The sequence below is a fragment of the Aquila chrysaetos genome, chromosome 11 (genome assembly GCF_900496995.4).
Source record: "Aquila chrysaetos chrysaetos chromosome 11, bAquChr1.4, whole genome shotgun sequence".
Classification (NCBI taxonomy): domain Eukaryota; kingdom Metazoa; phylum Chordata; class Aves; order Accipitriformes; family Accipitridae; genus Aquila; species Aquila chrysaetos.
In genome coordinates, this window is record NC_044014.1 from 6,896,298 (window position 1) to 6,909,903 (window position 13,606).

Consider the following 13,606-nt stretch of genomic DNA (forward strand, 5'->3'; position numbering starts at 1 on the left):
GCTTTCATGCAGATAATCTGTTTTCACAATGTTCTTTCATGAAACTTGATGCAAACACTGTTTGCCATTAGCAGTCTCATAAAAATATTCTTTATGCCCCTTTGAAAAATTCTTCTTTCTCCTCTTAAAGAAAAAGCACTGCACCACTTTCCTCCTGGTGATTTTGCAGCTACGTGTTAGCTTTGTTTTAGATTTTTCTGTACGGAATATTGAAGAGCACACTTGGTTGGTTGCTGTTATTTTCCATCTCTAAACATTTTCTCTCTGCCTAATTGGAGCTTAGGCAAAAAGTACTCTGTGGAGCCTCATAAATCAGACAGTGTTCAACTCAAAAAAAATAATTCATGTCTTCCGAAGCCTGTGTCCCTAGTAGTGATTTTGTCATCCTTTCCTTGAACTTATTTTTAAGGTCATAAAGAGTTGTGTTGCCTGACATTTTGCAGTGCAGAGGAAGGCTGAGGATGTGAGGATGGAAGGCAGAGGAAGGACCTCTCAGGGGAAAGACAACCTGCTTACAGATGAGAATCTGAACCTCCACAAAGTGAGATAAAACCTCACTTTGGTTTTCAGTTCCCTCAGTCTCTGTGAAGGTGTGATGGGACAGAAAATACAAAAGCCAGTAATATTAAAACATATGAAGTCACAAAGGCATCTAGCAAGATATGGGCTGCATCCCACTCTCACTGTAATCATCTTCAAGATCCCAAGGATGTGAGGAAGATCCATTTGATTACATGCCTCATTAAAGCAAAACGTATAGTTTTCATGTATTTAAATTAAGGAATTTATTAAAAAAAAACAAAGCCAAAAAAAACAATCAAAACAGTGGTTTGATCTAGATACAGCAGCACTGTGACATTACTAGGACATTATGTACGAAGAATCCAAGCAGCCATAGAACACAGAAGCCTTTATCTTCAGTAACAATCTCAAAATGAAACTAGCTTCATCAAACAATGTTAAAGATCTCCCTGGAAAGAGAAACAAAACCAAACAGACCCTCCCCACCCCTAACCCTGTGGATACTAGAATGATTTTTTTTTTTGTACAATACCAACAGCCACTAGCTCTTCTAATTGAGAACACTTGCTTTAATTTATTACAAAAATGATCTGTTGAGTCAGTTATGAAAGACAACTTTTAACATTGCTTTAGAAGTGTCTGCTCCTCTTATAGACTACAGTATTAGAAGTGCTTAAAGACATTTAATCCTGGATATGCTCTTGAAATTCAATCAGAAGGATATTCTGTGTGCGTTTATATACCAAATATGATTTTTAATTTTTAAAGCAGGTGAAAAGACTAACCCTAATATGAGACTGCAATTTTACAATTTAATTATTAGTCAGATACGGGCAACCACATGATAGTTCATGAAATCTTTAGGTCTATCTACATTGCTCAGAAACACAAAATAAAGTTTTTACAACTTTCACCTTCAAAAGGCTAAAATGTTAAGTCTTTTAGAAGAGTGTCCAGTGTTTAAAAGAAATGCAATTAAGGGAGACCGCATTCAATACACATGAAACGTAACTCGGTTGAGCTTGCTAATAAACATATCTAACAGCTGCGTGTGGGGTGATGAGAAAGGAAAACACATTTGTCATCCAGCCACTACCTGAAATGTTTCTTCTCTGGAAGTTAATCTTCTCTACAGGACCGCTGATTCTCCAGAAAACCTGGAGTTCCCCTTTGGAGCCCGTTGATCCCAAGCATGTGGTCGCCTCTTTTGTTTCCATAGCTGGGCAGTGAGTTGACCCAATGTTTGCCACGGATGCATCTTTGTGACTTCACACAGCATCTCACTTAATTGGTACCTAGGGATTTGTTTGCAGGCTTGGCCAAAAAAGTTGAACCAATGAATGCTATTTCGTTCTCTTCCTCATAACTATTTATTTCCAATATAAAAAAGAGGAAGTGTTCGTGTGAATGCTGCAATTACTAGCTAGCTCTTAAATAACAAACGAAGACCTTAACATTTGCACTGTCATCCCATCTTCTGTTGGAGATGTCTTTACAGAAGCGCAGTGCATTCTGTTTCAATATCTCTAAGGAACTAAGACAAACCAGTAACAAAAAAGAGCCCTAATTTACAAGAGTCATCTCCCTAGTTGTGTAAATAAGAGCAGCTATATTAAGCCTATTTCACTTAAATAATAACACAAAGAGTTGATATTGATCTGTTTTATGCACAGACTCCAAAGTGCTTTCTATTGATAGAGAGCATCCCTCCGTGTTGTAGAATGGGAAAACAAAATTGCACAGAGGTTTGCCCAGGACAGTGAAAAAAAACATGGGCAGAATAGGAATACAAACCACCACTCCTGGCTCCAGTACATAAACCAAGGAGAATACGTTTGTGCCAGCAGTAATATTCATTTTAGTGAATAGACAGCACTCTGTTTAAAATTATTTCTTTCGTAAAGCCCATTTATCAGTACACTAGCTTAGCTGATCCAACTGCAGCAGCTTGTATTTGTATTATCACAGAGACATTTGGGGGAGGTCAGTGTATAATATTGTAGCATACTGTTGGCTTTCACCTTCTTTGGTGGTTTCCCGAAAGAAAATAATTTGCAAAATTCTCCGAACCAATTTCTTTCTCTTTTCTTTTTGCAGTTAAGGACAGAAAGTTATTACCAGCCAGCACTGCAATATTATTTAGTATAAAAAAGATTGTGTCCTGCCCAGCACACAAAAGAGAAGAATTGTTTTAAACTCGTGCAGACTTTCAGCTTTAGCACGAGGGTGTTAGTCATTATTATTCTTAATCTAAATAATTAATAGTATTTTAAATTGCAGGTCATTTTTGTGAAAGGCTTGAGATAGACAACTCTGGAATCTTCTGTTTTCCGTGGAGCTGATGAACAGGCGGATTCTCCCAAACTTCACTGCCAAATGTACCTCCCCGCAGCCCGAGACAGACTAGGACCATCCTTAGGCACGAGAGCCTTTACGTCTGGACTTCTAGAGCTCCTGCAGGCCACTTTGTACTTCATGCTACACACATGAAGGAAGATGGTCTACATCCCAAGGGCCAGACTAACCCAAGGATGTTCTTTCAAAGAAAAGTCCAGTCTTTTCAAAGATTGTACGGGAAATGCCTAGAAATGCCTGATGAATGATGTCCTCTGCACCGAGACTTAACAAGTGAGTACTATGAATACAAATTGGAAAAAAAAAATCACGACTAACTGTGGAGCAGAGGTTAAAACACCGTATCTTGTCCACAATGAAGTCAGGTCATGCAGTCACCTGTTCCATGGATGTCCGTAAGGAGAAGCAGCTGTGCTATAAAGGGTGTCCATTTATTGCTCTTCCAGAAAAGTCTACATAGGCAACTCCTGACTGAGGCTCAGACACATGGGAACAGAGACCTGTGTGTTCATGCAGGCTGAGTGGATACCCACTTGCCTTGTCAAACGGTTCCATCTGACCCTCACGGAGATGATGTTGCCTTTGAGCCACGGGCCGGACCCTATGCTTAATAGGACCTTGGGTGTGCAATTCCCAGGTTACTCAAAAAACTGTGAGCAAAGTATGACAAACCAAGGAAGATTGTGCAGCATTGTGTGATAACAACTACCACTGGACACTTGCTGAAGATACACGTTATGGTAGTTTTCACACTGTCGTCCAGAGCTCACAGCTTGTCTGTCTTCCTTGTCCTGCCCATGGTTTTATTAGTATTACAGATTGGTTTCCTGGTTTTCTTTTTAGCTGAGGCATCTCTACTGAAAAAGATCAACAGCAACTGGATTTGAAATGCAAGGCTTTGACAGCTGAAGCGAAGAATTCAAGCTGGATCCTGAGGTCTGGTTGAATGACATCAAGCATCAGTGTCTTCGAATCAGACACTTTACTGGGTCAGCCAAGTTTGATTCCCTACTGCTGATGGCACTCTTAGCCATCCTTTCTGGGGGAGGGGACGGCTGCAAATTGAGATGGTATCAAGCTGTTTTTACAGGTAGCTGGTATTGTTTCTGAACTGTCAGTTACCAGGCATCCTTCACCAGTAGGGCCAGATGAACACTGTGATACTGAATTCTGCAGCTCCCTAACGGTCAGTTTGATCTCCAGTACCTGTTTGGTTTGATTATCTTCACACCTTTCCGAGCTTCACAAGCAGGTTTTTGTTCAGAAACAACATCTGAGTCATGGCCATTCTTGTAAAAAATCTCTCTTTAGATAATTCACGTCAAGCGTGCACAGGTAAGAGTTTTATTTTTTGTTATTTTTTTCCTTTGTTATCCCTTTGTTTAAAAAAGCCTCTCATCCAACTAGAGAGTGGGAAAAAATGCTACAGGACTTAAGTGAACCTTGAGACACTGTAGAAAATGAATAGCAAACATCTGAATCATAAAAGCCTGTAAACTAATTAGTGTTCATCAGACTACACAGTAAAGATTTAAAAATAAAAAATAATGCTTGCACAATTCAGGATCAGATTGCAAAAGATTTCTGATTCTTAAAAAGAGTTAGGTTTTCTCATCTGTCTATTTAAAACAAGCAACCAGATCTGAACATACGCGTTTTTTGGAAAGAATTTGTATTGTAATTGGAAAGGAGTTACAGACAATTAATCAGTCTGGAAAGCTATTAAAGAACTACTCCTTTCTGCTCCTTTGTTACGTGCAAATCCACCTCAAAAACTATTCACTTGGAATCAAAATACTTTGTAGGCAAAGTTGTAGGCAAACCCTGACTAGAAGATTCCTAGGACTGTTCATTATCACTAGTGATGTATGATATTGATTAAATCTTTCAGGGCTTGGACACTGAAAGAATACAACAGTTCTGCTGCCCCGGCATTGCAATACTGTTTGAAGTTTGTCAGACAGGATAGCAACACTTTAGGGATGCAGCATGAAATCTCCCTCAACTGGTCTTGTTTTCTGTCTCTCCCCTTACTCCCTCACTGCTTCCCAAGGACTGGGATCCAGAGGGACTTCATCCCAGGCTTGACACTTCAGGTGCACGTAAGCTGAGTAAGGAACTGTCCCAGCTGAAAGAAGAGCAGGAGAAGGCACGTACGCTATCGTTCGCTGTTGTTATAAAAAGTCATCCACCACTAGTTAAGGCTGATAGCATCTAAGAGGTACAAGGGCATCTACAATCTATATTTGCAGTTTGTTCACCAGCTTTCAGTAAGGGGTTTGTTGTTATTAGGATTTTATTTCCTAAGTGGGAGATGGTAAAGAAAGAATATTTAGTCTTCATGTGGCAAATGGGTAACATGGAGGAGATGAAGCCCTTGGGCCAATAGCTGCAGTTTTATCAGATTTATCCAATAAAATATTAATGGGCTAAGCCTCCCCCAACTGTCTTTTTTCCTTCCTCATGGTGGTAGGTAGATATTATCAGCCACGTTTTTCTGATGGGGGAATATGCTTGTCTGTTGCTGCAGAGTGATACAACGGCAGTGGTGGAAAAAAAGGCTTAGTCTTTCACCCTGCTCCCCCCATCCAGCACCCTCTTCCCCTAGCATCAGCGTAGAGGATGAAATCAACTGAGGGTGCACAAACATATTGTATACCATACTGCTAGAAGGCGATGTCTCAGAGTGATAGAAACAGATTGGAGTTGCACAACATTTGCAGCTCTCGAAGAAGAACTAAGATGTGTGTTTTGTCTTGTCTCAGCTACACTGATATACGTCCGTTGTCTGGCTAAGATCTGTTTCTCCACATCTCACCTACATTTCTTGAAATCAGGTGAAATCCCGTATGTCATTGAAGAAGGCCTGTGAAAACCTCCCAGAGCAAGTATGTCTTCATCCAGAGCATGCTCAAGTGACTGATCAGATTCCTGTTGACTTAGGTAGCTTTACACCAGGCCATGAGAACAGAAGTGGAAGTAATAGCCCTATCTGTCTATAGCGGCTTTCACCTCTACAATATTTCATACCCCTCCTGTCAGGAAGCTGAAACCATTATAGGTTTAGTTTATAGCTGATACAGAGAGAGAAAATGACTCAAAATTCTCATCTATTACTATCTCTCTAAAATCTTGCATCTTCCGTAAGATCTGCAATGCCATCATCTGACACGGGAGAGTGGTCGAAGCTCTCCCTGAGCACCACCAATACAGGGAAAAGGAATTTTCTGGACCACACTGATCCAAAGGAAAAAGAGGAACAACTTCTTGGTGATATTATGGCAAGCTTACACACCTTCACTACATGTCTATGAATGACCAGGAAAACTGGAGGCTTTTCAAATGATGTGGACTTGCATCTTAATCTACTTTGCTCCTGATAAAGGCACCAAAGCCTCACCTCCCTTTCTTGACTTTTATCTGTCAGCTGCTTTATAAAAATCCTGTCCCTGTTGTATGTCTCTCTCTCATGACCTCAAGCTGGTTTGGTATGCAATTCCTGTGTCTTTCTCACTCAGAGATTTGCCACTACTAACCTGCATCTTTTTTCCTCTCTGCATTGGCCAGATAGAACATATACATGACAGTCTAATGAATTTTGGCTATTAAGACTTCTACTGGAACAGTGCTTCCTTGTACCCTGGGATAACTGAGCTGCTAGCTAACAGGGTTTTAGACACACCAGACTGATCTTCAGATGTTCCTGATGACCTAAAGGTGTAAAATCATCAGTATACTCTAGCCAACATTGTCAAGAGCATGGTGAATGAACATGTTTTAGAGAACACGCTGGGCTACAGAGATCCTGTCTGCACCTGGGGGGACAAAGGTTTTCCAATTCCTGTTGAAGGGAAGTAACCACATTTTTGATCTGGTGTTCTTAGTAGATAGTGGCATACTTGAGAAGAGCATGATTCAGATGCCTGAGGTACTGCTACTGATCCCGACTGATCCTGTTTATACTGGTGGGAACAATGTTTTCATCAATGGTTAAAGGATCCTGGACAAAGAATGATGGAACCAAAAGTGGGAGGTCTTATTTCATAACTGACAGTTTATTCAATTAAGTTGAAGATCTAATTGAGGGGACGAGTCATGGTGAGTTTGGCATGACACATGGAAGTACTCTAAGTGCAGACACAACCTACAGGTTCTGCTACTGCTCAAAAGCAGCTCAGATCCCACTCTGAACCTCCACAGCTCAGCTCCAGAAAGCTGTCATGAATCTCATGGTCAGCACAAACCAGTCTAGTGATTTTCTCTCTTGCTACCTGTTTGATATGGGCAACTGTGGAAAGGTCTAGGACTTTGGACTGCAGCATGGAGAACACTTTGAGTTTTGTTCTCATTTCAGCAGGTGCAGGTTTCAAGTCCTTGAAAAACAAATGGTCGTTTGCTTTCCTGGTCACCTATCCCTCAGCTTTGTTCTTGCTGTCATTAGAAACAGCACAAAGACTAGTGAAGGAGAAGGGCTTAAAATAGGGTTCCCTTTCTAACTAAAAAGGTTTTGATGAGCTAACAACGTAAGTAAGTGCAAATCTCAGCTGTGCTGGTCCCATGACATCACAAATCTTAGGCATAGCAAGTAGCATTCTTGAATGCATCAAAATCTTGTCTTTTAGCATTTAATGCGAGACATTACAAACTAATGAAGAGGAGAAATGTATGCAGTGTTGCTGTAAACCAAATATACAGATGTAAAATAATTAAGAATAAACTGTTCCATAAAAATGCATGTCAATAAAACCCAGTCTGATAAAGTGATTTATGAATAATTTTCTAGAATTACTAAAAAGAATGATTTCTCGTTTGAGGCTCTGGAAGTCTTGAGTCACATTTTTTTTTTTCTTTTAAAAAAATGTCTTAAAACACATGGCTTTACAGCTGCTGCTTGGAAAATATACACCTCCAAAGTCTGACTTTCATTTAAATACAAATGTACAAAATGTAAACTGAGACAATAGAGAAATTTACAAAACTTTTCTTTAAAAATAATAAAGACAAAATTCAGTTCTAGTATGATGCTATTTAAATACGTGCAAGTAGTCATGTTCATTGAATTTCTATTGCAATGTTCTAAATAGACAAATTTGATTCACACAGTCTTGAGTGCCACCTCCAAAAACAGACCTGAGTGGAAAATTCTTCTTAAAATGCGAGGCTCCACTGGAAGGAATGGATAGAAAATCTCCATTTTTGGGAGATCCTTTTTTTTTTCACTCAACGGTGGAGGCTCTCTCATCCATAGAAGCTCCATAGATTATAGTGGAAGGATGCAACATGTTGTTTCACAAAACTGAGTTGGAACTAGCTGCTTCCAGTGGAATTTGAACTTACGTGATTTGAATTTATGTGGTGATTTAAACTGGCCTTTGAATTTGGAGAACTCTTTGAATTGTTCTGATGCTGTAGAAAGAGGAAGACAATGACAATTAGATTCCCAGAATATGCCATGCTTTCTTTTAGTCCAACATTGTTCATTTTATGGTGATAACGTACCAACTGGACTAATCAGAGGATACCTGCCAATGCTCAGGCAAGGTTTTAACCCTACAGAAACAGATCGGTCTAAGAATGTTATTTAGATTTGCAAGTGGTGCCATGGTGCCTCATGAAAGCTGTACATCACGTATTATCTGGTCTGCTCTCTTCTCTAGTGTCTTGGTTTCCTGCCATGACTACCTCACTCAAAATTTGCACCTTCTTTTTTTTAAACACATAAATCAAGGATTTTCACAAGAAACTTATTAAACGATATAACCATTTCAAAAGGCATTTCAGCATACCACTGAAAAATAGGTTGGGTAAAAAGTTTTCAGCTGCTGGAAACAAAGCTCATGAACAACACTGGAACTTCTGGTGGTAAAAAAATCATGAGACGTAGATGGAAAACTTGTGATATGCAGTATTAGTCAGGAAATTACCAGGTAACTGTGACAGCCAGTCCTCTCTCTAAGATGCACTGTCTTTCTCCGAACAGAAATACCACCAGAACATGGCTGTGACACAGGGCATCTATGGGAGTTTCCTTGTCTTAGTCATAAAAGATCTCACCTGTCGTTTAAATATTCTCTGTAGCAATCCCTTCTTGGGTGGCTCTGGGGGGTAGCTTTTGTTTAGGTCTGGTGAAATAGTACCATTTGGTCCAAATACATTCAGTTCTTTGAAACACTCTGTTTCTATCATCTAGTGGAATACAATAAGAAAGAAAAAAATAAATTATACATCTGCATTAAATATATTCCAGTAGTGCTAGGTTGTTCAAAGTCAGAATCAGGACCAGCAGCTTGAGCAATATGTTAGGAGAGTTAACAGTTGAATTCCTGCTGGTGGCTATAGAAGGCAAATAGGATGTATGAAAAAGAGAGGCTGAGTCTGCTCTGCATGTTTGCACATCAGTCTTATTAGAAGTCGCCCCATAAAGCTTTCTGTTCTTTTCTTTAGCACTGTGGAGAATATTGGGTAAAGACAGGAATACTCACAAAATCCCAGTTATTAGCACCCCTCTGCCTAAGTGGATCTGCTGTTTGATCCAGAGTTGGATTACGAAATCCACTATTGGCTGTGTTTTGATATCAAACAGAAACAAAGACCCAGATCTGGAAACCCTGGAGCAGTTCAAGGTCCAGAGTCAACCGCTGGGACCCGCTGCAGGTACAAGACAATGGGTGAGATCAGGATCACCAGTGGAGGAGGCTCCCATTCGGACTTCCAGCCATCCCACGGAAGTTCCTGAGAGCTGTTGTCAAAACACCTCTGTAGAAATCCAGGAGAAGGAAGTACAGTAGGATCCTTGCCAACTTACACAAATACGCAGAGCCAACAGATACAGTCACCTGAACTTGCCATCTGTGGTACATTATAGATCTTGAAAGAGGCCATTTGTAACTTATGAAAGCATTAGAGTCTGGCAAGTTATCCAGTAGTTATGTATTACTGGAAATATACAGCTCATCTTAAACCATCTGTGTTAGGGGTTTTACTGGAGTAATTTTACTATGATACATCCTTACCTCATTTTGCCATGGAATAGACACTGATCCTGTGGAAAACTTGGAATAGAAGTCATCATCTGTTTGGTCCAGGTTAACTCCTTTCACTGTGGAGAACTGCTCAATGTCTAACACATCCTTGCAGTATACTGCTCTGGGCTATCTCAGCAGAAAAAAAAAAGAAAAACAGCAAAAGAAAAAATATTTCTGAGTCTGACCATGTGCTTTCATTCACAGATTCAGTCAAGTGAGAATGCCTAACAACAAGTGACTATCTGCGTCCTGCTTCTCTAGACTTGCTCTGCCCGCATGTTTATCATCAAAGGCTGACTTTGCTTTAAGCATGTTAAGCTTCCCACTTTGAAGTCCTTAAAGCATCAGCACAGCCAAAGTGGGTTTTAGTCATCCATGTAGCATATGGTTAAGAGGTGAGGGGAAAAGGACAGAAAGAGCAAGAAAACAAAAATCAAACCCTTCAGCAGTCTTTTCTTTTAGAGAGGGAACAACAGAAAACCAGAATGTTTATGAGTGACACACTGGAGACAGCTCTGAAAAGGGACTCCACATAGAAGTGTCCTTCTGCTCAGATAGCTGTGGAGTTTGCAGCTTCAAAGTTTGAAGGAATGTATACTAATTGCTAAAGAAAACAGAAGAGGTTTGGCATTTTTCCATTGTTTTTATTTATAGCTCAGCTACTGGCAGCTGTCCAGAATCACCTCTATTAACTCTTTTAACTTGGCTGCATTTCTTCAAACCACTAGTCAAAAGGCTTTGTCTTTTTAAACTACTTAATTTTCTGGGGTGACAGAGACCGGACTCTTTGCAGTGATGCTGCTTTTAGCTCATATTCCAGCAGCCAGCCACAGAAAGCAGAAATAGTCATCACTGGCTACCCGTCATAGTTAGTGCGGTCATCTGCGTGCCCAGAGAGTTCCCGTCGACAACACAGTTACCTTCTGATGCGCAGGAATAATTGAGGGGTGGCTTGTGGGACTAGCCTGACCTGCTGAACTCAAGCACGTGTTGAATCCTACTGTCTACACATGGTACCATGACTGCACAGCCCAGGGGTCCAACCGTGCAGTATTTGATCTAGACCTGAGCAGTGTGACCAAACAAATCCAGCTGATTCCTGTCGGAAGTCCTATTTGCTGGAGGCTGCATCCCTCTGCATTCCTGACAGCTGCAATCCACAATATTTTTGTGGAGACAGAGTAGTCTAGAAGAGGATGGAGAGACTTGGGTTGGATTACAACCTCTGCCGTTGGCTATATAGCTTTGGGTGATTCAGCTGACTTCAGTAAAGACTTGGAAATCTATGCATGAAGTGCCAAATAAATTAAATTAGGGGCAGCTCTTGAGTTCCCAATAAATAGCCATAAAAATTTATGTGCCTCTGCTTTAGCAAATATGTCTATAAGAGGTGCCTTCTAGGCCTTACATGCCACAGTTAAGCTTTTAATACACTCTGGCGGATCCCAAATTTGAGCCCAGAATTTTCTAATTTTCTACATCAGAAAGAAATAGTAGCTTGTCTCCTATTTCTTCCCACTAAAGCAGGTCGTAACACCACGGGCTAATTGGCAGGAATAACTAGGCCGCATAGTAAAATGTAAAGCAAAACCAGAGCAGCTAAAGTAAACTTTTGTAGCGTTCAAACCACTTTGGTTTGGTTGAGTTTGCAGCAATGTGAATGAGAGCTGCCAAGATGTTACTTTCCTTAATACGTTAAAATGGCAGTGTTTACTTAGAACCATATGGGAACTTTAAGGATAGAAGGTCTAGCCAGAAAGAGAGCCCTGCAGGAGGAAAATAATCAGATAACTCTGTGCACTGGGGTAGAGACCGATACCACAAAAGGGTGGAAAAAGTTTTATTATTGCCAATGCAACAAAGACTTTCAGTATGTGCAAGACTGGTGTGTAAACCTGAGTAAGGATTCAATTCTGGATTCCGTGCCCTGTGAACATTAACAAGTTCAAAATGCTCTCTCAGGTCCAAGTCGCCTCCTCTGCTTGAGGTGACACTTGATATCTGAACCTGGTTCAGACTTTCTGTAATGAATGCCTGTTTTCATGATGATCCAGTCCATTCCTCAGTTCCACAGAGCTTTGGATTTTGCAATTCTGGTTTCACCTCAGCGTATATATCTGTTTCACCTCAGCATATATATCTATATATCTGTATGCATACGTGTGGCTTTCATTGCTGATTGTTCTGAGCACCTCCTGGTCCTAAGTGTACTTATTCTCACGCTACTACCATGGATAAGGAAATACAAAGGTTCCCAGTTTAAAGTTTTGGAACTGGGGCATGAGCAGATCAAGTGGTGCCTCCAGCGTCACACAGGAAGACTGTGGTAAAGTGAGTGGGAATGAATCAAGCCCCAGGCTACCACCCTACGTGGAGTCGCACCCACCCTGCATGCACACGTCTACAGAGCAGCTCTCCTCTTCCTCCCAGCATCCCCACGCCAGCCTATCACACCTTCCTAGGGCAGCTACCCATGCAGAGGGTGATGACAGCTCTAAGAGAGAGAAGCTATTTTAGAAACAAATCTCTTGAAAGAGGCCACTTCCTCCTTCACAAGGGGGTTCTTCCTATCGTACTTACATCAGGGACAAAGGGAGGATCCAGCATTCCTGCTTCTAACCGCTTGAAATTCATGCTCTTGAAAAAGGGGTGCCTCTTCACTTCTGTGGCACCTTCCCCTTGACATCCTAGCCGCTGCTTCACGTCTTTGGTGAGGAGCTGAAACATGCCAAGAGGAACGGTAAGGTTGTCAGAAAAGCAAGAGCTCCACAAAGATATTTTTATCTCCAGTTGGTTTTGAATGTGCCCAGAGAGAAGTACAGAGGGGAATTGTAATTGCTGTTACTTAATGGCCAAAGTTAAATGGATTAGGACTGCACTGTTCTACATGCTGGTGAAACCCTTTGAAAATTACCTGCTGTGAAGTGTTTACAGTCAAAATACAGACCGTTGCTTCTGCTTACTTTCAGTGAACACTTTCAAGGAGAGGTCTGACATACCCTAATAACATATATAGATGCATATTCCTAAGTCCCATGTGCTTTTTCGTGGTTCTTTTTTTTTGTTGGTACTCCTTCTTCTAAGAATAATTTTCCTGTGTTGCTTAGGCTGAATGACTTCACTATCAAATTGTATTTCCCTCCACCCATTGCAGTATGTTCCAGTACATCACGTGACACATTGAACCAACCCTTTGTGCTCATGGGCTTATCTCTGCTGAACTCAAGGGGAGTTTTGCTCATTGAGCCCGTATCAGTAACCATCCTCAGTTCAGCCTTGTTTGTTTTCAGAAAAGGGCAATGCACCACCTCTACCTGCTACAGCAAGTCCTGCCTGTTTCCTGGGTACCTGTAATGGAGCAATGGACACTAACTGAACTCAGCATCGTTGGTCTATTAGATAAGCAGGTCCATGAACACAAACAAAAGGGTTGTAGGTCCTGCAAGACCTTGTATGGATGGACCGATCGATCTCCAGGACAACAGTTCAATGAAAGAACAATTCTGGCACGGACTAGTTGGTGGATGAGGAGACAGAACGTGTAGCCAAATCTTCACCAAAATGCCTCTTCTTTTAAATCATATGCATAGAATCAAGTAGGCTAAATCAATGCCTTAAGAGATCATATCTAAACCGTTGCAGAGAGGCAGAGCTCAGCATGCAAATGACTGGTGCAAGAAGACCATCACTTGGGACAGGGACCT

General features: G+C 41.0%; 1 protein-coding gene across 3 annotated transcripts in view; it reads right to left on the reverse strand.

Moving 5' to 3' along the window:
- Nucleotides 1-770: 770 nt before the first annotated feature.
- Nucleotides 771-13,606, reverse strand: part of GRK5 (G protein-coupled receptor kinase 5) — a 168,160-nt gene continuing 155,324 nt past the window's right edge. For all 3 annotated transcript variants that reach the window (XM_030029732.2, XM_030029733.2, XM_030029735.2), the window contains 4 exons: nt 12,483-12,620; nt 9,891-10,028; nt 8,932-9,063; nt 771-8,283 (listed from right to left, as the gene is read on the reverse strand). In XM_030029732.2, coding sequence (XP_029885592.1) covers nt 8,185-8,283; nt 8,932-9,063; nt 9,891-10,028; nt 12,483-12,620 — 507 coding nt within the window. In that variant the 3' untranslated portion in view covers nt 771-8,184. The remainder of the gene's footprint in view (nt 8,284-8,931; nt 9,064-9,890; nt 10,029-12,482; nt 12,621-13,606) is intronic.